Source organism: Tinamus guttatus, unplaced genomic scaffold (genome assembly GCF_059628265.1).
Source record: "Tinamus guttatus ecotype Peru unplaced genomic scaffold, ASM5962826v1 Tinamus_guttatus_pri_ptg000659l, whole genome shotgun sequence".
Classification (NCBI taxonomy): Eukaryota; Metazoa; Chordata; class Aves; order Tinamiformes; family Tinamidae; genus Tinamus; species Tinamus guttatus.
The window spans coordinates 1,800,558-1,824,900 of NW_028289193.1; the positions used below are offsets into that span (position 1 = coordinate 1,800,558).

Consider the following 24,343-nt stretch of genomic DNA (forward strand, 5'->3'; position numbering starts at 1 on the left):
GTTGTTACGGATGAGAGCTTCACGTGCATACACATATGTCCAGTTGTGGGTGTATGAAGACACCTGGAAACGGACTTCTGCAAAATGGGTGTTTATTCTGATAGAATCAGTGCAATGGCACAAGCCGTTATTTACGGCGACCTGTTAACACGTGCCTGAAGCTTCCAGGTGTCTCTTCTTGACAGAGCTCCAGGGCCTTTGGTTCTTGTGCCCCCACCTTTCTGTGGTTACATTCTAAACGAACACAGTTAGGAAAGATTTCCTTTACAGTAAGTGTGTTCTAATTTGGCGCTCACATACACACGTATCCTGTTTGCTGCACAGGCAGACCTTGGAAAATAACAAAAAAAGATCAACACCTAGACCGGAGAGAGGAGCTGTCTGTGACAGGCTTGAATTCCAGGGCTTGAAAACCACAGCTGGGCCCAGCTTTTCCGCAAGGACTCAGTTCCCTGCGTGTTAAACTACTACTAAAAATCTGATCTGGATTCAAAGCCTGCATTAAGGAACACCTCTAACGCGACGCGAGGGAAGAGCTGAGCAGGGGGAGCCCTGCGAAGGGCCAAGCGGCCAGCAGCTTCTTTGCATGGCTTCATATACTGCTTATTCCGACCTTCCCGGTGCGTTATTTACATTTTCAACTTGTTTTGTCTTCTCTTGTTTAGATTGCAGGCTCGCAAGCATCAGGACACCATGAGGCTTGCCCAAGCCTGAAGCACAGTGCCCACCCCTGAGCTCCCATGTGCCCCCGGATGCCTAGTGGCACAGGGAGCTTTGGGACAGCAAACTGCATCCCCCAGTTCAGAGCACGCAGGAGCGGATCTAAAGCCTCTAGCAATGCACTGCTGCTGTCATGAACGACTCTCCTTTATGTTACTTGCAAGAAACCGAAATTAAATCCCCAATAAAAGGGAACAAGCTATAGTAGAATCTTTGCATGTTAGTTCAGGCCATTTCAGAAATACTTTTAGCCACACACAGCTAAGCACTGCGGACATGAGTTCACGGGATTAGTTAGGTGCCCCAAAACACGTCCATGCTTAAGAAGCCTCCCAAATCAAAGCAATAACAGCTCAGCACGGCCAGTGATCAACTGCCCACCCAAAGCAGTATTAATTTCTTAAGCCATTACATTCAGCACAGAGTCTTCAGCCATCAGGTATTTTCATAATGGCAAGATTGGAGGGATTACAGCAATAAATCTGTCTCCAGTGTAATTACTGAGCACACAGCCAATCGTCTCTGAAATTGTAAGGCTTTCTTGTACTGCATTAGGCAAGGTATGGTCCTAAGTATTTAGCCACAGAAGATGTCTGTGTGACATGGAAAAGCAGAGCTGTCCCCTGATAGTGCCAGGATAAGTATTTTGAACAACACAAAAGCTCTCGCAACAAAAACTGCTGAAGCAGAAGATATGACAAAAAAGCCAAGATGTAGCTGAGCGAGATCGCCCTCGCTGCTGCTGGGGAGGGTTTCTCGGATGAAAGCTACTGCACAGCAAAAACCCCTGAGAGAAGAAACCCGTGCGTGTCGGTGGCCACAGCCCTACAGAAGGGGATTCACCCTTCAGTATAGCCCCAAAGTGGCAGTTGATTTGCAGCTAGACACTGCCTGCTATTTTTACATTCGTTACATCCATCCTATCCATAGCCATTAGAGCCCATTTACTCTTGGAGCAGTCTTTGCTGAAGGGAATCCCGAGGACAGAAGGATAATACAAAAAAATGACAGTACATTCTGTCAACGCGCTGTGCTTATCCTTCCTGTTGAGCTGTGTTGTGCTCCTGCAGCAAATGCAATCGCAAAAATCAGTTCCCTCAAGGCAGACTGCTGTAACTGAAGCAATTTTTGTAGCGAAAGCTCTATCCTAGTCAGAAACCTCAAACAGTTAAAGATGAATCCAAATGAGATATTGCCACGGAAATAAAGGAGAGAATAATGCTCTGGTTGTCATAGTGGGAGAAATTCCCACCTTTTAAAATGCTGAATGTCAAATCTCATGTTGTTGTATCCCTGCTACTAATAACATTGAAAGCTACAAAAACATTATTATTGATGTATCTCATTCAATTCGAATGCCCTTTCAGCTTCACAACATGGATGTGACCTGAAGACCCGAAGTGATGTGAAGCTTCCACAGAGTCTGGGCAAGGCCACATCCACCCACATATATTTGACTGCTCGAATGCTGCAATCTCAGCACCTCGCGCACCGAGCCAGCAGCAGACTTGCTACTGCTCCTCTCCCTGCAGCCCCCTGCTTAAAGGCAAGGGACGTTAGAGCACTAAGAGATTTAGTTCGATTGGATTAGTGCTTTTTTTTTTTTTTCAGTTTTGCTCTTTTAAATTATAGACTGCTTGCCAAAACTGGGAGATTCTGACCTACATAAATGTTTATGATGGATATCAAGGCCTGGTTTATACCCTAATCTGAACAGTGGTGGCAACGGCGTTTTGTGGTGCGTACTGCTTTAGAAGACAAAGGAAAAAAATAAAGGAAAAAAAGGAAAAGAAAACACCCATACGATCTTTGAAGCAGAAAAATACTGCTTCTTTTCCAGACATTCACTTCCTTCTGAAAAACACAACTAAAAGTATTCAAACAATATGCACAGTCTGAGCCAAAAATTCTGAGATGGCCCAATAACTAGCACTGCCTTACACTGACTACTGCCTACTTTTGCAAAATATTTTGTTTAAAGATATTCACTAAACAGTTGTGAAATTAGAGCAAGTCACATCCAGTGAGTCACTTGAATTTCATGGCTGTGATATGCCAGCCAGATTTGCACAGCACAAGCGACAATTTTTCATTCTTAGGCTGCCTCCCGGTTCCTTCATTCCTGCTGCCCCTGGCAGTGCGGAGCCATCAAATTCGTTGCCCGTTTCACGTCTCCACAGCGTTACCAACACGCTTCATGTGGGACCCCTCTGCCTGCAGAGCTACAGCACTTAACTACCCACCGTCTTATTTTAGCTGGAATATCTGCATAGCCTGAAAGGCTCTTCCTACCAATTCCTATGAGTTTATGAATCTTAACTAAAAAATACATTTGGGACAAAAGATAGAGACTTCAGAAAGGCAGATTTCTGTAGCTGACACAAACCCGATTCTCGTTGTTTAACTGACGCTACTTCTACAAAGGTACCTGCTTACAAAGGAACCACAGCAAGGCACAGCACTCGGACTGGCCCATAGAAAAAAACTGTAATACCACATTAGCAGTAATACTCAATGCTGCATAGACAGGCACTGTTACTGTTGGGAAAGCATGCGTGAATATGAATATAAAATGAATGTTATTACGAATTATGAAGGTGTTTTATTAATGAAGAATCACAGACACCTTTGAAATGGGCTGAGAGGAACATAAGTATGGCTATGCTAAAAAATAACCTGACTCAAAAACAGACTCCTTTTATTTGCAATCATTACCTCCACTCTCTGCCCACCAAAGCCTTCACCTCCAAGACCTTAGGATGTAAAGGAGATATATATGGCAACATTTTCATCACAGACACCAGAAAACAGTCCATCTTTCACAAGGGACACTGGGATTGTAAAAAATGTTGATTCTGAGGCACCTATTCTCAGACTTCTGTAAATGGGATAGAAAAGGTTCTGCAATCGCTGTGCGACTAGAAAATCCTGCAAAAGCTGACGGATCCAGCCATCTTCCACAAAACAAATCTCAGTTCTCCAAGACAAAAGCGCACAAGCCTCCAGCTCCTGGCTCTGCGGACAGCGGACGAACCTTTTATCCTCTTGCTCCCGCCTGACGATGGATGACCTGCCATTTTCACACGGTGGATTTCCAAGCGCTTTAACAGCTCCCGACCTGCTGGCGAGCGAGGACAGCGGCCCAGGAGAGCCGGTCCCTGCCGCGCGGCCACCTCAAGCAGCGCCCAGCGCCTCAGGGGCCGACGTGCCCAAGCGCCCCCTGCACTGAGATGTGGAAACATCTGCCCCCGGGAGGAGGTTCTGGTTATTCTTATCCAGAAACCCTGATTAAGACAAAAAAAAAACACCTCCCGGAAGTAGCTTACGAGCACCTAGGTTATTAGGCCCCGCAGGCCCTATCTTCAGCGATGCCAAGCGCGGGCGACGCTCCAACCTTGCGGCAGCTCCGGCAGGGCAGGCGCTCCGCTGCTTTCCGAGGTTCATGCCGCGGCTCGTTTCCGTCCAGAAAATGGCGTGTGCAGGCTCGGGGCTTTGAGCAGGGCACACGGTCCAGCACGGTCCGTAAGATGAAGTCACCAAATTAATTTAGGTTCGACCTCGGTGGGGTTTCTCCCTCCCCCTCGCCGCCGTTGCGAGCTGAGGTGAGCGGCTAACGCAACGCGCCGGTTTGCCCGGAGCATAACGTAACGGCGCAGGGGGTTGTGTAACGCTATCCAGCCCTCCTGGCGGGGGCCCGAGCGCGCTCCAAGCGCCTCGCGTGCCTGCCGGGAGCCAAGTATGCGCCGTGCCGCGGAGCCGTGACTCAGCAGCAGCACGGACGGGACGGCCGGAGACCGCGGAACGGCCGGGAAGAAGGGGAAACGGGAGGGTAACGCCACGGGGAATGCAACCATTGCTTCCTCAGCGTCCTCACAGGTGGCTGCCGTGCACTTAACAGCGCGCCTGGTTATTGCAGGCACGGGATGTTTCACCAAGGAGCACTCTGGACAGCATCTTGCGGCAATAGTCCTGCGCTAGCTGGACATGGTCTCCAATAAATCTTTCCTTCCCTTAAATTCCGCAACGCAGCAGTGCTGCCCTGCCCTGGATCAACCTTTACCTCTTGTGCTATAAATGAACATAGATGCATCCAAGCTTCAGGCATCACGATGTTTCTTCTGCCCCCAACAGCGCATCTTGCTGTGGGGGTGAGGGCTGTCCCGCGCCTAGGGAAGAAGGACGGCAGACGACACTGAGCAGGGGGATAAGAAAAGACAACCCTTATTTGGGGCCACTTTCACTCTGCTGCTGCAAACAAGCTCGTTCACAGCAAATGAAGCAATGTGCAGGCACGCCGGTTGCTTTCACCGATGCAGCACTCCTTGAAACTCTATACACTTTTGTTGCGTAAAAACTCTCCCTCTAGCACAGTCATCCTGGGTTCCCGTTTCTACCCCAGCTCTGCTGAAATTTGGGGTTCAAAGGGAAGGGAATGGCCAGGCAAAACCCAGCTTTCTGCTGGGGGTGCAAGGCACTCAGTGGGCAAGTTTCAGTAGCGCGCGCTAGACCCGCGTTCAATCTCTCTCTCTTTCCCTCCCACCATCCCTGATGAAATCTAGGTTAAAAATAAGTCTCTGCGTTTCAACATCGCTGGGTTTGCTGATATAGGCCCAAATAAAACACTCTGCTTCATACAAACTTCCTACAGATCAATAGCGGAAATATTTCTAGTGTTGCTACTCTAGCCCTGACACTTAATTTTGCTTTTGGACAGGGAAATAAGGTTACCTCCTCCTTCTTTGTCATGAACTAATACTGCAACAGCCAAGGAGACACTCTGAAATTATTCTGCTTCTCAAGATATCACTAGTCAATGACCTGCACTTAAGAATTAATATTACTAAGGACTATCTAGAATATGAGAGACTCAAATTGCTCAGAATAAGCAATTGCACTTGGAATTTCTAACTGCTAAACTAATTTTACAGAGGCTAAAACTAGTATTCACCAATCCTTCACAGAGTAAATTACCCGTTATGAACATTAATCGACCATCTGTGATTTATGTAATGTATTATTCTTGCTGTGTGCCAGTAACCACAGACTTATTTTACCACTGTTGCACGACCAATGCAATTGTTGAGACTACCAGTCTCAAGCAAAGCTTCCTCCAAACTAGTTGGTCTCTAAAGGTCTGTGCAGTCCTTTTAAAGTTTTGGGTTTAGTTTTGAGTTTTTAAAATCACTTTCCTGTTTAAAGAAGGAAATCCCCAAAGACTTGTTCTCTCAGATAATGTTTTTTAGATGGCGCTTACTGCTTTGATGCAATTGGAATTGTAAGAAGAGACTTACAAGAGTTTATCTCGGAGCCGTGGTAAAGCCCTGCACCTTAAGCTAAGAGAAGCATGGATGTCCTGTTTAATAGGATTTGGCCTCCCTTCATGGAATATCTTGAGGTCAATTCCTAAAGTACATTGCTTCCAGCTGGCAAACAGTGACATTAGCAAGTTCAACTCCCACAGTAAACAAAGGGGAAAAAATGCTTATTGCTTAGTTACCTACAAACTATGTATAACTTTAGTTAGAACGTAATAACCCACGCTATAGTGTGAATATTTGGTCTTTCCAGTGCTCACAGTGTTGGGGTAAGAAGTCATGTGTGAAGACAGTTTCACACCACTCCCCGTAATAGCAGGTCAAAGTAAGCACACATCTGATATGGTTTAAGAGCTGTACCCATAGCCAAGTTTTCTGCAAATTAAACATATCAATAACATTAGTATTTTCCTCAGGAAAAGTAGGTATCTACAATTTATTAAAAGCCAAGAGTGTGATTTGTCTGCTTTTAGCTTCAAAACATAATCCTTAATTGCTATGTACATAATTAATTTATTGCATAGCAGAACATTCTTCTGCTTTTCTGTATCCCTAGGAACCTCTTCTGTGTAACTGAACTGGTACTGCACAAGAATCTCCTCGGGATGCCCAGAATGCAGCAGCAGAAACATTGGCCAGACTAAACTTAGCAAGCAGTTCAACCTGATGCATGTCTACAGGCTGCAACAACCTTTTTTATCCAAAACTGAGCCTGCATTCACACATTTTTTCTTTTCCATTTGAATCTTTGATAACAGGATGATCTCATCCTGATGCCTGAATTACTTGCCATGTTTTTCCTCTCAGTTTTTAAGTGTACAACTTGATGATCCTGTTTTATGTGCTGCGAGGGGTGTTTACACTTATCAGAGTTACAGAGTGGGATCATAAAGTAATTTAGGTAAGCAGGAAACTCCAAAGGTCACCTGGGCCAACCTCCTGCTCAAAGCAGAGCTAGCAGAGCAGCTGCTGATCCTCATCCACATGATCTCCAGGGCCACAGATTCCACGGCCTCTCCGGGCAGCATCTTCCAGTTTGACCATCCCCACTGTGGAAACACTTTTCCTAGAATCCAACTGGAATTTCCAGGTGCAGCTGGTGTCCGCGGCCTCTCTCTGTGCACTTCTCAGGAGCGTCTGGCTCCGTCTTGTCGCCTCCCTCGCGTCGGAGCTCGCGTCGCATTCCCGCTCCCTGAGCCTGCTCTTCTCCAGGCTGAGCAAACAGAGCTCCGGAGCGCCAGCCCCCTGATGCTTTTGGTGGCCCTCCCCTCAACTCGCTCTTTCTCCAGTTGAAGAGCCCAAAAAATGGATACTGTGCTCCAGATACAGCCTCAAAGCACCAAAAAGAGGGGAACAATCCCTTCCCTGGAGCTGCAGGCTACGCACTTGCAAATGCAGCCCAGCATGGGGTTGGCCTTCCTCACTTGGAGGGCAATTCAGGGGCCTGGAACATCTGCCCTTTGAGGAGAGGCTGAGGGAGCTGGGCCTGTTCAGCCTGGAGAAGAGAAGGCTGAGAGGGGACCTGAGCAGTGTCTAGAAGTACCTCAAGGGAGGCAGTGAGCAGGATGGTGCCGGCCTCTTTTCAGTGATGGCCACCGACAGAACTAGAGGTACGGCCTCAACCTGAAGCACCAAAAGTTCCACAGGAACTTAAGGAAAATTTTTTTAACAGTGAGGGTGCCAGAGCACTGGAACAGGCTGCCCAGAGAGGTTGTGGAGTCTCCTTCTCTGGAGATCTTCAAACCCACTTGGACGCAGTCCTGTGCCACGTGCTCTAGGTGACCCTGTGTGTGCAGGGGTTGGACTAGATGATCTCTAGAGGTCCCTTCCAACCCTAAGCATTCTATGATTCTATGATTCTATGAATTCGGTGGCTCGTGTTCAACGGGGCCACTAAGGCCATACTTCATAGCACCTCCGTAACAACTCGAGAGGGGAAAATAAATCTCACCTCACAGAAAATACGACTGCCTAAGAGACAAGGCAAGACCATGGCATCCCAGCTGCTAAAATTCGTTTCTCATCTGGGGAACACACATCAAAAACGGTACATTGGAGGTCTAGCCTTTGGCAGGCAGCAATACATATAAATTCCCTGTACCTCCTCGAGTCTGACAAGCGGCACAGAAGGAATGTTTTGACTGAAGACAGTGTTTTCAGATCCTGATTCGCAGTCTACATTTTAAATAACATCCTGAGGAAAAGCCCTTCAAAATGGTAATGCGGACGAAGAGTGATATGGAAGCCATAGAATGTTTCAATAAAATATCATTAACCCTATTCTGCACAACAAAGTTTTCAAGGGAGCGGCTGTTTACATGTGAATGTTGTCCTTTTAGAGAATGCAGCCCTTTTATTCCACCAATTACCATGTCACTGCCTCCTTGTGCCCAGCACTTCCATACCAGAGTCTTTCTGCATAGGAAGGTTCCCAAGGGGCTCTCATTCCACTAGGTTATATACTCCACTCCCATATAAACCATTACACACAGATTCTATAGCTATTTTAATAAGCCATGATTTGTGTAACATTGAATGCATGAATAAAGCAAATCCACATTCTACTTCAAATATTTTAGTGCTTCCTATTCATGATATTACTAAACCAGCTCCACAGAGATTAACCTTTAAAAGTTAAGCATAACAACCATGCAAAATTTGCCTAAAGTGACTTTTCATTCCCCCCAAATTGTTTAACACATATTGCCAGCAAGCCCTTCTGAGAATCAACACTGCATTCCAGAGTGACAAGCAAGAATTTGCATTCAAGTGCATCGCTGAATAATTACAGCTGTTTGGTTAGGGAACTTGGGCAGTACTAAGAAGCCCTGTTGCACAGGGGATGGCCCCATAAATTACTCCTAAGGGATAAAATTGAACCAAACTAAAATGACAGCCGTCCGTAGCCTTTCTAACTACCTTTGAAGCTTCCAAGAATGTGTATTAGAAATTAAGCCTCTGGAGTTGTGCCAAAAAATACATACAATCATACAAAGAAAAACAGGAACATACACCGTTGTTTCACCTTCTTCCATCAAAGCAAAAAGAACTATTCTTTATTCCAGCTGCCATACTGGTGAAAAAGTGCCCATTTTGCACAAAGAGGAAATCCCAAATAAATTCTTAAATGAGTATTTTTCAGTGTATAACAGCTTTTAAAAATACTATTCTAGATCATGGAGTGCCATGTTTCTGTTTAAATTCATATGAGCTCAGTTCAGTACTCCCCAACGGTTCTTCCTTGTCCCTCCACCAATGCAGGACCCCAATTCATCGGCTCCATCTTCTCTCATTTCCCCCATATTTCAAATCCTTTCCCGCCCACAGCCAACACAAGTGAGTGATGCAAGATGGACATAAGTGAGGCCCGAAAAGCAAGACCATAGTCCGCATGGGATATTCGTCTCCAGGCAGAACAACTTGGCACAGTCCTAGGATTTCCTACGGAAGCTACATCCTTACGTCTCTGCTCACTGATTAATGTTTACATTTCCTGTTTGGACAGCGTAGCAAAAAAACGGATTTAATACAAAAGCACAATGCAATAAGCATAGAACTTTATATGAAACGAAAAACCACTTGCAAGCCAAGACATTTAATGGGTATGTTTTCAGTATATACAGCCTTCTCCATCAAATATTTAGTTCACCATCAAGAAACTAGAACAATTTCCATCATAATATTACAGGCAGATTTTCATTTTGAATTGCGTATATGTTACCATGAAACCGACAGAGCCATTTTAAAAATAAAGAAGACATCATATAAAAAATAAAAGTTAAACGGGTGTTCAGTAGGCTTTTACAGACAATATTCTCCTTCCATCTAAATATAAGGAAAAAAATACCCAAGCGACACTTTACCGGGGACTCAGGCAGCAGAGATCTGAGCATGGTAAGACTGCAACTGCTGCTTGAGCTAAAGCAACCCACGCACAGAAGGACCGTGATGTTTTTCCTTATGTTTTGTGCTTCTGAGAGCAGAGGCGACCGACGGGTGCCCGTAACGGGGGATGCGGGTTGGGCAGGAGATCCAGGCGGCCCCGGCGCCGCTGTCACCGCCGGTGTTCCCAGCTGCCGCCTCCGTGCCATCCCCTTCGGTGGTTTGGCTGACTGGGAACAGATGTGGGGAGGCCGCTGGTTTCCAATTATCAAACAAAGGCTGCAAGCTGCATCTTCAGAATGCGAAGCTGGCCCGTGCTTCATCTGCTTCCCTACCAAGTCATTATGCTTGGGCACGAGGAGGGCCAAAAGGCTGCCAAATTAAAGGAGCCTCTGCAGCCCACGGCCCCCAAAGAGCTCCTGAAGTTATTTTTAAAGCGTCGCTCATTCAAATGCAAAGGCCTCACACACAGACCTACTACACTGGGTTTCTTCTAGTGCCCCCCAAAGCAATTTTATACCTCGAAAGGTTACGCCAAGGATTGCAGCCTGCAATGAGGGAGCTGGGTCTCGTTTTCACTAGCTGCTCACGCCGCACAGGAAAACCCCAAAGAAACAGCTTTAACTGGGGTATCTTGGTCCACAACCCCACTTCCAAATTAACTTCCCATACAGGTTCCATCGTGCAGCTTTCTTCTGTACCTGCCTTCCAGGTATTGAAGGAACCAGACTGAAGGCAAAACGTCTGCTTCTGAAACAAGGCAGAATCCAGTCCACATCTATTTACATCCTAAACTTACCCCCTTTTCTTTTTTTTTTTTTTGGTAGCACGCAGGAAATGCCCTGGTGCTGCTACGCAGCTCAAGCAGGTAATCACAACAGAGCCGAACAAACCACGCACAGCAGGGCCCAAACCCCCCAGAAACACACAGGGGCTGGTGCAGCTCCCGCCTGCTCAGGCCTCTTGGCTACGAGACGATTCTCTTCCTTGCACGAACCTGCTGCTTTCCCTTCCCCATCTGCCCCCCAGTAAAGCTCCCTTTCGCTCTTAGTCCTTCTTTCTTTTTTGGGGGGGGGCTGTAGGGGTGCCACCTCCAACCCCAAACACTGCGCATGCGTTTTCTCTGAGGAGAACCTCAATCCGGACGGGACGCAGCAGAGCACTGGGGCAGGCCGAGAGCACTCGGGCTTCCGACCGCCAGGGCGGTGTCAAGCAGGCGCCGCCGTCCTCGAAACCATCCCAACTATTCACTTGCCGGCGCATGTGATTCTCAGACATCTATAAACAGCTCCGCACGGTACCCTGGGCTCCGTTCGGAGAGCTGGACCTGTCCAGCACTCGGCCCTCACCAAAACTGTTCTCTCAAGGCAGAGAACCCCCTAAGCAGAAAACAAGATTAAAGAAAAGCAGCCGCGGCAGCAGAGACAGGACGGCAGCTTTATGAAAGTGAAAGAAGAGCAAATAGAAGGCACCACCGAAGCTGGCAGGAAGCAGGGGGAGGTCCTGCAGCGTCGGCAACACCGATGTCTGTTCCAGATGCTTCACGGACAAGGGGCTCATCACAACGGCCTCTTTTAGAGAAGCTCGGGCCAAATCTGCACGGTGTGATTTCTACAGCTATTTAGTATTGCCTTTCTCCTCCTTCCACTGAAATCCAGTGTAAAATTCCCAACAGCAGCAGTTAGGCCAACAGCCAGCAGGTCTGGAGATGGTGTTTAAATTACCAGTACATTCAGTATCATTTGCTTTGACTGGCATTGACCATTTTAGAGGATGAAGACGGCCATGGCTGTCAGTATTACGAAACGAGAAACAACCCCCTGAATTTATTCAGCATCTTTTCCCCTACCTCATCAAGAAAAGCCCAGCCTTTAATCTAGTAATTTCATCACCATAAATGGCCTTATTGATTGTAATGGAATTACCTACTTACTGTATTCAATGGAACTTAATTTTGGAGTAAGATATACCTTCCATCCAAAGCCAGGTAAAGCAGTAAATCTATGGACTATCCATAAGGCTCCACAGCTCCGCACGTTTGGAAGAAACGGGTTTGCAATAGATAAAACAGGAGCAGTTTCCTACCAAGGAAACGCTCCCTACCAAGACGCACACCGTGGTGCGAAGCCCAGTGGCAGAGGGAGCTGCGAAGGCCGTGACCAAAACACGTTTTTATGTCACAGAAACGCAGACCCGCAGCGTTGAAGCTGCAACAAAACGCAGCCAGCCAAAACACACAATAAAACACACAAAAAAGAAGCACCACGGCCTGTGTGGGGGTGGACGAGGAAGCGGTCGCTTCCGCCGAGCCGTCCCCGCGCGCGCAGCGCGGCCCCCAAGGACGGCGGCGCTCACGAAAGGTATTTGAACAGATACCGCCAGGAACCGAGGAGTCGTGGGCACAAACGGGTATTTTGAGTTTGTTTTTCTTCTGTTTTGTAAATTGAATACATAAGGCCAAAGCTTGGTAATAAGAAAAAAATAACACTGTCTTGAAAGTTCTGGGCATAAAACTAAATATAGCTGGAGTACAAAAGAACAATTAAACCAATTTTCTAGCAGTATGCAAACAATGCAACATTAGGGGTCATATCCTGCTAAAGAGGGTTCCAGCAGTTCTTCCCTCTTAGGACCGTGTATTTTAGGATAGGTATGCCATTCAAACCCTGAAATATTCGATCTTTTTGTACGGCTAGCTTTAGAAAGAGAAAGATGAGCTGATGAACCACACAAAATGCCGAGGCTGACCCAAAAAACACGACATGCCCTGTTTACAAAATTCTCCACACAGCTGCTGACTTGGTTTCTGATTGAATTATCTCAGCCTTCTTTGAACATATAATTGTGATGCTGTTCTCAGAAATGAGCCCAGGTCTTTTCTGGGCCAACAAAACAACACCTCAGTTCCAACCAAACTTCAAAGCTAGTCTGATGTGAATTGCTCGCAGCCAACACGCTTGAAAACTTCCTTTGGAAAACAAACAGCCCTTTTGCAGAGAAATGTAGGTTTATTATAATTATTTATTGTCAAAGGTAGCACCTCCTTGTGACTAAATTTTATGCCCAAGTGCCTGGTTTCCATTTACCAGCTAAGTGAGGCTGGATGAGAAACTTAACACCCCAGGCCTGTATGTCCCAGTCTGCAAAATATAATATGTCCTCTGGAAGCCTCGTGAAAACTATTTGTGGCTTTGTATACAGAGCACATGGCTGGGACTCGCGTGGTATAGGTTCAATCCCCTGCTGCGTCATCAACGCGGTGGACAACTTCAGGCAACTCCTTTCATGTCAGCTTCCTAATCTGCAAAATGGTAACCCCCCCTTTTTTTTTAATCCGCTTCTAGTGTTGATATTGTCAAGTCTTTAGGTATAGGAGCTGGGTATTTAAAAATAGTAGGGATGTCTGTCTAGATCTGAGAAGAGCTAAATTGGAAATTACAGTTTACTCTGATCAACAATTTGTTTAAAAATATTTAGGAAACAGAGTTATACTAAATGAGAACGGGAATGCATTCTGGATATTACTGGAGAGAAATGCAGTATTTGCCTTTCACGTCTTCACACAGGGTAGGCAGAGGTTCATTTCAGAGCACAGCTGCAGGATGCCAGAGCGTGAGTGCACACAGCAGCACGCGGTGCACACACACGGTGCACACACACATGGTGCACACACACACACACGGTGCACACAGCAGCACGCGGTGCATACACACAGTGCACACACACGGTGCACACAGCAGCTTGCAGTGCACACAGCAGCATGCGGTGCACACACACGGTGCACACACACACACAGTGCACACAGCAGCACGCGGTGCACACGCACGGTGCACACACACGGTGCACACACACACGGTGCACACAACAGCACACAGTGCACACAGCAGCACGCGGTGCACACACATGGTGCACACAGCAGCATGCGGTGCACACAGCAGCACACAGTGTGCACACACACGGTGCACACAGCAGCTTGCAGTGCACACACGCAGTGCACACAGCAGCACGTAGTGCACACACACAGTGCACACAGCAGCACACGGTGCACACACACGGTGCACACACACGGTGCACACAACAGCACACAGTGTGCACACACACAGTGCACACAGCAGCACACGGTGCACACACACAGTGCACACACACAGTGCACACAGCAGCTTGCAGTGCACACAGCAGCACAGTGTGCACACACACGGTGCACACAGCAGCTTGCAGTGCACACAGCAGCACGCGCTGCACACACACAGTGCACACAGCAGCACGTAGTGCACGCACACAGTGAACACAGCAGCTTGCAGTGCACACAGTAGCACATGGTGCACACACACGGTGCACACAGCAGCACGCGGTGTACACACACAGTGCACACAGCAGCATATAGTGCACACAGCAGCACATGGAGTACACACGCGGTGCACACAGCAGCATGCAGTGCACCCAGACAGCATATAGCCCTATACTGGAGCTGCACCCGCTCCCCGAGGTCAGCGTGGCAGCAGCAGCGTGGCAAGGCCACAGTGCCCATCTGACAACGTAGTAATTAACCCACAACATCTTCAGCTTCAACCCATCCTCAGCAAGGCCCAAGATAATCTCATTATTAAAGGTTTGTATGAAAGTTAAAAGGGCGTTCTTTTCTCACCGCAGTTTTCACATATTTTCTGTAAGGTTCCTCTCCTGTTACGCTTGAAAAATCACTTCATAAAGTACTTAAGAGCCCAAGATGAAAACAAGCTTTAAGTATCATTCTCCCCACTGGAGAAAGGGGGAACTGACAGAGCTGGGTGCCGTGATTCTGCAGATTTCTGTAAGCTTTCTCAGGGAAAAAGAGAACCTAAATCTGATTACCCAAATGAGTTTTTTATTCATGCATTAAAGCTTTATTTCTTAGATGCATTTAATTGGATTATTCATCTACGACCCTAAAATAAGATGTAACATTAGCATTAGTAGTTCTGCCTTCCATTATGTTGCTGTAGATAGACAATGCCCCATGACACCGTAAGAAGTGCTCATCTGGATGAAGGACTATTCAGATGCAGAGCAACTTCATGGTTTCTGGAAAACTGATATAATTATTTCTGTCATCGCCTGCTTAACACAGCAGTCGGGCAAAAAGCCTCTTCTAGACGTAGTGCAGCCTATGATGGGCAGGTGGTCAAGAAAATCAACTTGCTCGTGGGTGCAGAAACTACATGTAAACATGAGGCCGAAGCATAAGGGAGAATTCAAGTCGGCAAAGGCTTTCATAATGCACATTATGGGAACTGCAGATAGATGCATGGTAATTTATTCCAAATTAACTTCCTATTTCTGCTTAGCTGCGCAAGAGAAATGGAGACGGAAATTCTTGAAAACAGAATGATCTGCTGCTCAGGGGAAATGCACACCTAGGAAGTGGGAGCGCCAATTACTCTGCAAGTAGGTCTTGGTCTTCACAAAAGCTTAAAAATCAAAAAAACGAAGCCAGGATTTTGGTATTGCTATTTTGTGCAAAATAGGCGTGTTGGGTCTTCACATTAAGGAAAGCAGCAGCAGATTCAGCGCGGCAGCAGCTCGGTGGCAAATTTAGATTCCCTCAGTTCCGTGGTGTCCAAACCAACCACGCAGAGCGCGTCACACGCGCCGCGGCCATGAGCGCAGCGCCCACGTCCACCAGGCCCAGGTGCTCGGTGGGCAGCAGCGCCAGCAGCCGCTCAGAGGGAAAAACACCGCGATTTCCCCGGGCGAACGAGCCAAGTCATCCCCGTTTGTTTTGGCCTAAGCGAGCGTGCAACTTGCAGCCAGATAATCTCAACGCAGCATCATTTCCTGCTGCTTGGGGAAAAAAAAAAGGAAAGAAAAGAAAACCGCGGCTCCGAGGGGCGTGTTCTCTGCAGAGGCATCGCGCTCGCTGTCACCGAGGCAGCGTTTAAAATAACCGTGCGCTGGCCGTGTCACCTCCCCGCCGCCGCGCGCAGCTCGCGCGCGCGCGGCACCAGTTGCGCCCTTATCGAACAATGCCAACAATGTCCGCGCGCTTATCCGCGCCCGCACGCTGCCAGGTACACCCCGACGGCGGGGGGAATTAAAAAAAAAATACAGAAAAAGGCGTGAAAAAAAAAGGGAATAAAACACTGCCAGCAAGGCGCGTCCAACCATTAATCAAAAACCCGCCCCCAGGCGCGACAAAGGAGGGGGCCCCCCCATCCGCCCCAAAATGCGCCCCAAAATGCGAATAAATAAAGCGGGGAGAGGCGGGGGGGCAGGAGGGAGGTGCCGGGCGGCCCGCGGCCCCCTCCCCGCGGCTCCCTGCGCGCCTCCCCCGCGGCGCTGCGGCTCCTTCCCGCGGCGCTGCCCGCCCGCGCCTTCCCCGATATTTATTTTTTAAATCGTCATCCTTATTTATTTATTTTTTTTAAATGCACAGTCTCCGTTTCCCCGCTCAGCGCTCCGCACAATGCCGGGGAGGGAGGAGGGGGGGGTGATGCTGCCGCCCCGCTGCGCGGCTGCGCGCGTACCTGTAGGAGCGCTCCCCGCGCACCGTGTGCTTCCTGAAGGGGATGATGGTGCCGTTGTCCTGGATGATGTCGTTGTTGTTCTCGCCATTTGGGGACAGCGCTTGGGTCGGTCCCGGCATTGGCGCTCGCGCGGATCCCGCCGCTGCCGCTGCGGAAGGTGGAGGCAGCGCCGAGTCCGCCCGCGCCCCGCGCAGCGCCCGCCCCGCGCAGCGCCGCCCCCGCCGCACGCCATGGCGGGGCCCGCCCCGCGCCATGGCAACCGCCCCGCGCCGCGGCGCCGCCCGCCATGTTCGCGCAGACAAAGCGCGGGCGCCCCGCGCTGCGGCCGCTCGGGGCCGCGGTGGCTCCTCCGGGCGCCCCGCCGTTAGCCCGCGCTCGCGGCCTCCGCGGCCGCGGTACGAAGCGCGGCGGGGCAGCTCGGACACGGAGCCGCCCGCAGCGCCCTTGCGCTGCGCGATAACCGTTATCTCCCCGGCCTTGTTTCCCCGCGCGCCCAGGAGCGGCCAGGGTTTAGTGCTCGGTGTACCTAGATGTTGCCGGGCACGGGAATGCGGCAGCGCTCGGGCCCTCCTAGCAGTGAGGGAGGAGAAGGGCTCCCTTCAGCAGTGCTGTTTTTCCTGCAGCTTGGCCTGGATTCCCCTTCTCTCCCCCAGCCGAGTGATCAAGCTCCATTTCCACCCTCCATAGCCTCGCTGGAGATTTTAGTAAAACAAATGTTAGGCTGTGCTGCACGTTCCCAGGTTTCCCCTAGTCTCGGGCTTGCATAGGGAAAGCATGTGGTGGCTTGTCCTTTAAAACCTCATTGGGTCAAGGACAAAAAGGGAAAAACCTGCCCATACGGTGACACCAAAGCGCTGGTCTTGCTGGTCCCATCACCATGGCCATTCACACAACGGCTCATCTCTTCCTCTCCTTCATTTTAAAGTGCTGCTCATTCCTCCCGCTCTGTTTCTGTCCACATACCTCCGGGTATCTTCGTGTATTTCCCCATGTCTAAATACCTGCATCCTTCAAAATCTGAATTCAACCCTCCTCAGCAGCAGTTCTGCAACTTCGCAGTGGAAAAATCTGCCAGGTGACAACAACGGTGTCAAACTCACACATTTATTTTCTAGAAAAACAAGTGATCTGACTGTTGACAAACTGTATTCTCTGAACAGCAAGAGTGACTGTGGGGACAGTTTCTACATAGCTCTGAGTGACCTCAAGGGGGCTTAAATGCAGAAGAGCAGCGACTGATGGGGAGATTTCCCAGCTTCTTCCTGATCTTGGGGTAGGACAGCAGGGAAGATCCGAGAACTTCATCTTTAAAAATGAGTTTTGAAGTGATATGGGTAGGAAGCAATATTAGGATGTGCCTATAAGAACATTTTAATACCATTCCCCATCTCAGATAAAAGTTTGATCAGATTCACAGAATCACAGAATCACAGAATGGTTGAGGTTGGCAGGGACCTCTAGGGATCCCCCAGTCCAACCCCTGCTCCAGCAGGGACACCCAGAGCAGGGGCACAGGGTCCATCCAGGCGGGTTTGGAGATCTCCAGAGCAGGAGCCTCCACAGCCTCTCTGGGCAGCCTGTGCCAGGGCTCTGGCACCCTCACACCAAAGAAGTTCTTCCTCACATGGACATGGAGCTGCCTGGGGTTCAGCTTGTGCCCGTTACCCCTTGTCCTGTCACCGGCCACCATGGAGAAGAGCCTGGCCCCATCCTCCCTACACTCTCCCCTCAGGTACTTGCACATGTTGCTCAGGTCCCTCTCGGCCTTCTCTTCTCCAGGCTGACCAGGCCCCGCTCGCTCCCTCTCTCCTCACACGACGGCTGCTCCAGGCCCTTCAGCATCTTCGTGGCCCTGCGCTGGCCCCTCTCTAGCAGCTCCAGGTCCCTCTTGTCCTGGGGAGCGCAGAGCTGCCCCCGATGCTCCAGGTGCCTCCCCAGGGCTGAGCAGAGGGGCAGGATCCCCTCCTGGCCCTGCTGCCAACGCTCCTCCTGCTGCAGCCAGGAGCCCATGGGCCTTCTTGGCCACGAGGGCACCCTGCTGCCTCGTGGGGAACCTGCTGTCACCCAGGACTCCCAAATCCCTCTCTGCGGAGCTGCTTTCCAGCAGGTCAGCCCCTAATCCGTGCTGGTGCCTGGGGTTACATCTCCCCAGGTGCAGGACCCTGCACTTGTCCTTGTTGAACCTCAGGAGGTTCCTCTCTGCCCAACTCTCCGTCCTGTCCATGTCCCTCTGAATGCAAGCGCAGCCCTTGGGAGTGTTGGCCACTCCTCCCGGTTTGAGAGGAGAGATTCACACTTAAAGTGATGTTTTTAATGCTCTTTTCTAAGATTTCAAAGCATCGAAATGGTGTTTTGCTAAAAGCTTAGTTTACACAATTTTACCCATAATATAGACCGCACGTTCACAGAGGAACAGAGAGGTGAATACAACCAGTAAATAACCACTTAAGCTGAAATTAGTCTGCCAATTCACTACTGCCCTCTGAACACTGGAGCTTTTATTTATTGTTTCCATCAGGTTTTCAGGTATACTCAAAAAGATAATTTTTTGCTCTCAGTTACCAACTTCTGGACACTTGCAGTCAGTATACTTGAAAAATGCTCCATTCATTTAACAATAGTAAACCCACAGGAGAAAGTTTCCTCTGAGTCAAAAAAGAAAAAGAAGCAAAAAAAAATACACTCTGCTGAAAAGGCCAGTAAGTGTCTTGGTAACACTCATGAGTAGCCAGAAATGCTACATGGTGACAGAATATAAAAATAATCTATAGCAGCTCTTTAGCTGCCAGACATCACCCTACCTGCTCTGCTAGGCAGTGAGCAGTAAAACACTCCGCTACCCTAACTTGTAAAAACATTTTTATTTCTTCAGCAGTGGCAAAGAACAGAAGCTCCTTTATTGAAATCTCCGCTCCTTAAAGCTGCTAGAACATGTACTGCCAAAGCTGCAGCACAGAGCAGTGCGGGCGAGGACAGCGCGGCAGCCTCGCTTCAGACCCGATCGCCTTCGCATTGGTGTTCCTGTTCGGCAAACACAGTCCTTGAAATCCTGCCTTGCCTTTAGAAAAACTGAACCAGGCATAGGCAATAGAAATTTGGCTCAGAAAAGCACTCAGAAAATGCGTATTTCTTCAGTAGATCTAGCACAGTCTGGGGGGGGCAGGGTGCCATTTGGATTCCTTATCGCTGGCAGTCCTTCTGCTTGTATGTCCTTTCTGAGCACTGCCTGGCCAACCAGCACAAATCATTATTTTATGTGCAGCAAGATGCCTTCCCACTTTCTTTGTTCTGGGCAGAGGATTCTTCGGTCTGGATCCAGTGACACAGAACAAGAAACATAAACTTGTCACTATTATTACATGACTGTGCACAACTTCATAGCTTTTCTTTGCAGTAGACATACAAACAGAAGTGCACCTTTAAGAATAAAGGTCAAGTCAGAGCAGTGGTGATAAAATCTACCGACAGGCAGTTGACAGTGTTTGTCACTGAAATGCAGTACCCACATGTGATAGGTAGCAAAAAAGATGCAGGAGACCAATCAATGTAACAACTGCCTCTTGTCCTGTCACTGAGTGCCACTGAGTCTGGCTCTGTCTGCTTTGCCCCTTGCATCAAATATTTATATGCATTGATGAGATCCCCTGAGATCCCTCTGTTCTCCAGGCTGAGCAGTCCCAGCTCCTGCAGCCTCTCCTCACAGGACAGCCCGGTCCTTTCATCATCTTTGTGGCCTCTCCCTGGAGTACCAGCCCCGTGTCTTTCTAGTACAGGGTGCTCAGCACTGAACACAGCATTCCAGGTCTGGCCTCATCAGCTCCAAGGGGAAGAGTCCCCTCCCTTGCCCCGCTGGCAGTGCTGCTCCCAGTGCAGCAGGACACACTGCAGGTTCCTGGCCAGCGTGGCGTCCTGCAGGATCCCCAGGCCCTCTCCTGCAAAGCTGCTCTCCAGCCAGCCGTCCCCAGCCTGTACTGGAGCATGGGGTCATTCTTACCCAAGTACAGGACTTTGCGCTTTCTTTTTGAACTTTGTGAGGTTCCTGGTGGCCCATTTCTCCAGGTCGGCAAGGACCCTCTGAATAGCAGCACAATCATCTGGCGTCTCAGCCACTTCTTCCAGTTTTGTGTCATCCACAGACTCATTGAGGATGTATTTGGTGCCATCATCCACATCATGAAGGAAAACGTTAAGCAGTAGTGGTCCCAGCACACTGACCCCAGAGGACACCACCAGCAGCTGCTCTCTAAGTGGACTGTGCATCACAACCCCCCAGTTTTCAGCCCGCCTCACTGACCACTGTCTAGCCCAGACTTGTCTCTGAGGATGTTGCTGGAGACAGAGTCAAAAATCAAATTTGACTTTCGGCTAATGTGAAAATGAATTAGAAGCATTTTAATCCTGATAAGAGCACCTGAAAACAGGAGTGATGGCCACACTAGAAACTTCTGTTGATGTGGTTGGCAGAAAATTTTAAAAAGTTTGTGAAGTTTACAGGTGACACAGTCGTGGTACCAATACGATTAATGCTTGCAGAAATTTCCATTGCTTGGATGACGTATTTTTCTTGCAGGGCGAGGGGTTAGGAAAAATGTGTTTAACACAGGAAAGACCAATGAGCATCCTTAGTGTGACAGAAGTGCTCTCATCACCTCCTGATCAGCACATCATCCGAGAATTCTCTTCACCTTCAAATTAGTAAAGGAAACTTAGTACTTTGTGTACTGCCATTACAATATGCCTCAGCCACAGCTTCAAACTACAGCAAACACCACCCAAATGTAATAGTTTTGGCCAATGTACTTCACTTTTCAATGGTGTTTCATGAGCCCTTCTGTCATGAGTGCATTGAGTGCATTTTTTTTCCACTGGAAAAGCCTAACTTCAGGGAAATTGTTGACCAATGTAGTCTCGTTTTTCTAACTTAATAGCTGTTTTCACAGTCTAAATTCATGAGAATGAGGATTAACGGATTTATGAAAAAAATAAAGCAGGTTTACATGTGATGAAATAAAATTAAAGTTACGGGGTTTTTTTTAGCATTCAATAAAATGTTTTTATCAGAAACCTATAGAGAAACAAGCTCTACTTGAGGGAGTTAGCCTGCACTGTTTAGATTTGGAAAAAGAAGAAAAATGTAAAACAAGGCAAGAAGAAGGTTTGGGAAGAGCTGCAGAAGCTACTCTGGGGCCTGGGCACATCTTAATTTTCGAGCAAGCCCCAATGCTTTAAGGGACAAGGACATGTACTTTTTTCCCAGTATGAGTAGTTTCAGTAAAGCGAATGTAACCACGAGCGTACCTAACAAGGCTGCCTCAAAGTGATTTTTTTTCCTTCTGACAGCATACATCCTGAATATAAGTTTTATTAATAAGTAAAACCAGAAGCCTTAGGAAATTCAGGTTTCATGTCATTTAGTGGAAGTACAAATGAGATATCTGCAGCTGAATATCTATTACGGTGCACTGGCCTGTGCCAAACTAATAAGTACACAGTTCTAATCTCTAATAACATATTACACAGAAATGCCTGTAAAGGAATTAGCAAGAGCTGACAGCCTTAGTAAGACAAGGAACATGTATCAGATGTGATCTAGTTTATGACGTGTTTCGAGCTAACCTGGGTTATGCAGAAGGATTCACCTTTCACATCTCACTGACGTATCACCAGCCTCACAGATTAGCCCAAAGGAAAGCCATGATATAACAAGAGTGATATAAAGTCGCTTGGAGTGAAAATCCCAAACTGGAACTGAAATTAAAGACTCTGTTTACATAGCTGTGGATAAAATCTCCCACCTCCATCCTGTTACTTCACTGTATGCCTTAAATTTCAGGCTTTGCTGCACTTAAAACTTACCATACCAAACAGAAAATGATAATTTTGTCAGGACAAAGAAACACTGCATGAATTTTGTTAAAACAGCTACTTATCACTCCAGACATCCTGTAGATAAAGAAAGAGCTTCCCACCCTTGGGGCTTATAGTGTTGCCACTTTAGGCAAAGTCTTGATTATTTGCTCTCCCTGGAGAGTGACAGAGAAAGAGAGAGAAGGGCTGTCCCAGTTACACAATGTGCATGGGCCACATCCCTGTGAGGTAATTCAAGTCTATTTTTAAATATATGGGCATATTTATATTTCAGGGGTCACATTTCATATTTTAAGAAGTGCTGTTAGGAAGAGTAAAAGAAAAGTTCAGATCTTTGTCAGCTAAGCATTCTTGAAAATTTAGCTGTAAGCTGCAAACCCAGTCTGACCATTAGTGTAGCAGATAGCAGAGCCACAGCCTGCGGGTATTTTTCTTTAAAAAGGCAGCAGCCTTTTAGAGATACTGTAGAAATCAGCCAGGAATCAGAAGATTACTGGAGGATTAAAGCACTATCCACAGAAACAGGAGTTTTTATTCAACAGAAGCAAGATTTCAGAAACCCTTAAGCAGTACGAATGTTTTAAAAGAAGTCATATACTGTTTTAGGGTTTAGCTAAATCCAACTGATTTAAAGGAAAAAAAATACTCTTATTTAGAAAGAAGTCCTCTTCAATATATACCAAAGATTACTTAAAAGATAAAAGAAGTTTACACCAAATATCTGAAATCTTTTTTTTTTCCTGTCTGCCTAGATAACAAAAAGCACTAATGACAGCAGGAGAAACCCAGCAGATGGTTCCAAACAAGTAATTCTTGCTTCCATTAACTCCAGACAAAACCAAAGCAAAGTTTCAGGTATCTGAAGACATATAAACGAGGCCACCAATGAATACCTGAAGTGACCGTGCTGTCTCACTTTGCCTTTAATGCTGCTTGAAAAGAATTGGGACAGGAGACTGACTCATGTCTCATTTATGCACATTTACATGGAGTTGCTTGACAGGAACTGTTCTAGATTTACAGTGGCCAGTTCCATTTACAGGGAGGCATTAACTTGGAAACTAGTTTTCTCCATTTGTTTTGTCAGAATTCAGATGTAAAGGTTGTGTTAAGCATAAGATCTAGATCAAAAGCACTACAAAAATCCAGATGATCTGGGATAATATCATGAAATCGTAATTAGGTGAAACCAAGTATTCTAGAAAAGAGGGTGTTTGGGGTTTTATACTTTGGCTTTCTTGGGGCTAGAGAGAGATGGCTGGAAAATGCAGGAAGAAATCCAAAAACCCACCAGAATGGATGATACGCCTTTATGATAGACCTTGTGTTCTGTGCTGGGAGTAAGAGCAACACATACTGCTGGTGTTTCAGTCTAATTTCATTAAAGCAGTACTGAGGAGCCTTGCAAGACCATGTATCAAGGGATGAGGTTTCTAACATGAGAATCTGACAGGGCTGTATCACAGAATCCCCAAATGGCTGAGGTTGGCAGGGACCTCTAGGGATCCCCCAGTCCAACCCCTGCTCCAGCAGGGACACCCAGAGCAGGGGCACAGGGTCCATCCAGGCGGGTTTGGAGATCTCCAGAGCAGGAGCCTCCACAGCCTCTCTGGGCAGCCTGTGCCAGGGCTCTGGCACCCTCACACCAAAGAAGTTCTTCCTCACATGGACATGGAGCTGCCTGGGGTTCAGCTTGTGCCCGTTACCCCTTGTCCTGTCACCGGCCACCATGGAGAAGAGCCTGGCCCCATCCTCCCTACACTCTCCTCTCAGGTACTTGCACATGTTGATCCAGTCTCCTCTCAGCCTTCTCTTCTCCAGGCTGACCAGGCCCAACTTGCTTAGTCTTTCCTCATACAACAAATGCTTCATTCCCTTAACCATCTTTGTGGCTCTATGCTGGACCCTCCAACACTCAAGTGATGCTGCATTAGTAGGTGATTTTCAACACTATTATATATCAACTTGATATATTGCTCAGCTAAAATCTTGACTTGATATCATGTACTACGGGTTCAAAAAGAGTGAATGGAGACTTCAGGCACCAGTGGTCTC

At 47.8% G+C, this 24,343-nt stretch overlaps 1 protein-coding gene across 4 annotated transcripts in view; it reads right to left on the reverse strand.

The window, feature by feature from the left end:
• MAPRE2 (microtubule associated protein RP/EB family member 2) overlaps positions 1-24,343 on the reverse strand; it is a 92,482-nt gene that overhangs the window by 34,468 nt on the left and 33,671 nt on the right. For 2 of the 4 annotated variants that reach the window (XM_088536372.1, XM_088536369.1), the window contains exon 1: positions 16,421-16,627. The exons of the other annotated variants lie outside the window; for them this stretch is intronic. In XM_088536372.1, coding sequence (XP_088392498.1) covers positions 16,421-16,508 — 88 coding nt within the window. In that variant the 5' untranslated portion in view covers positions 16,509-16,627. Of the gene's footprint in view, positions 1-16,420; positions 16,628-24,343 lie in introns of those variants that run through there. 4 annotated transcript variants of the gene reach the window in all.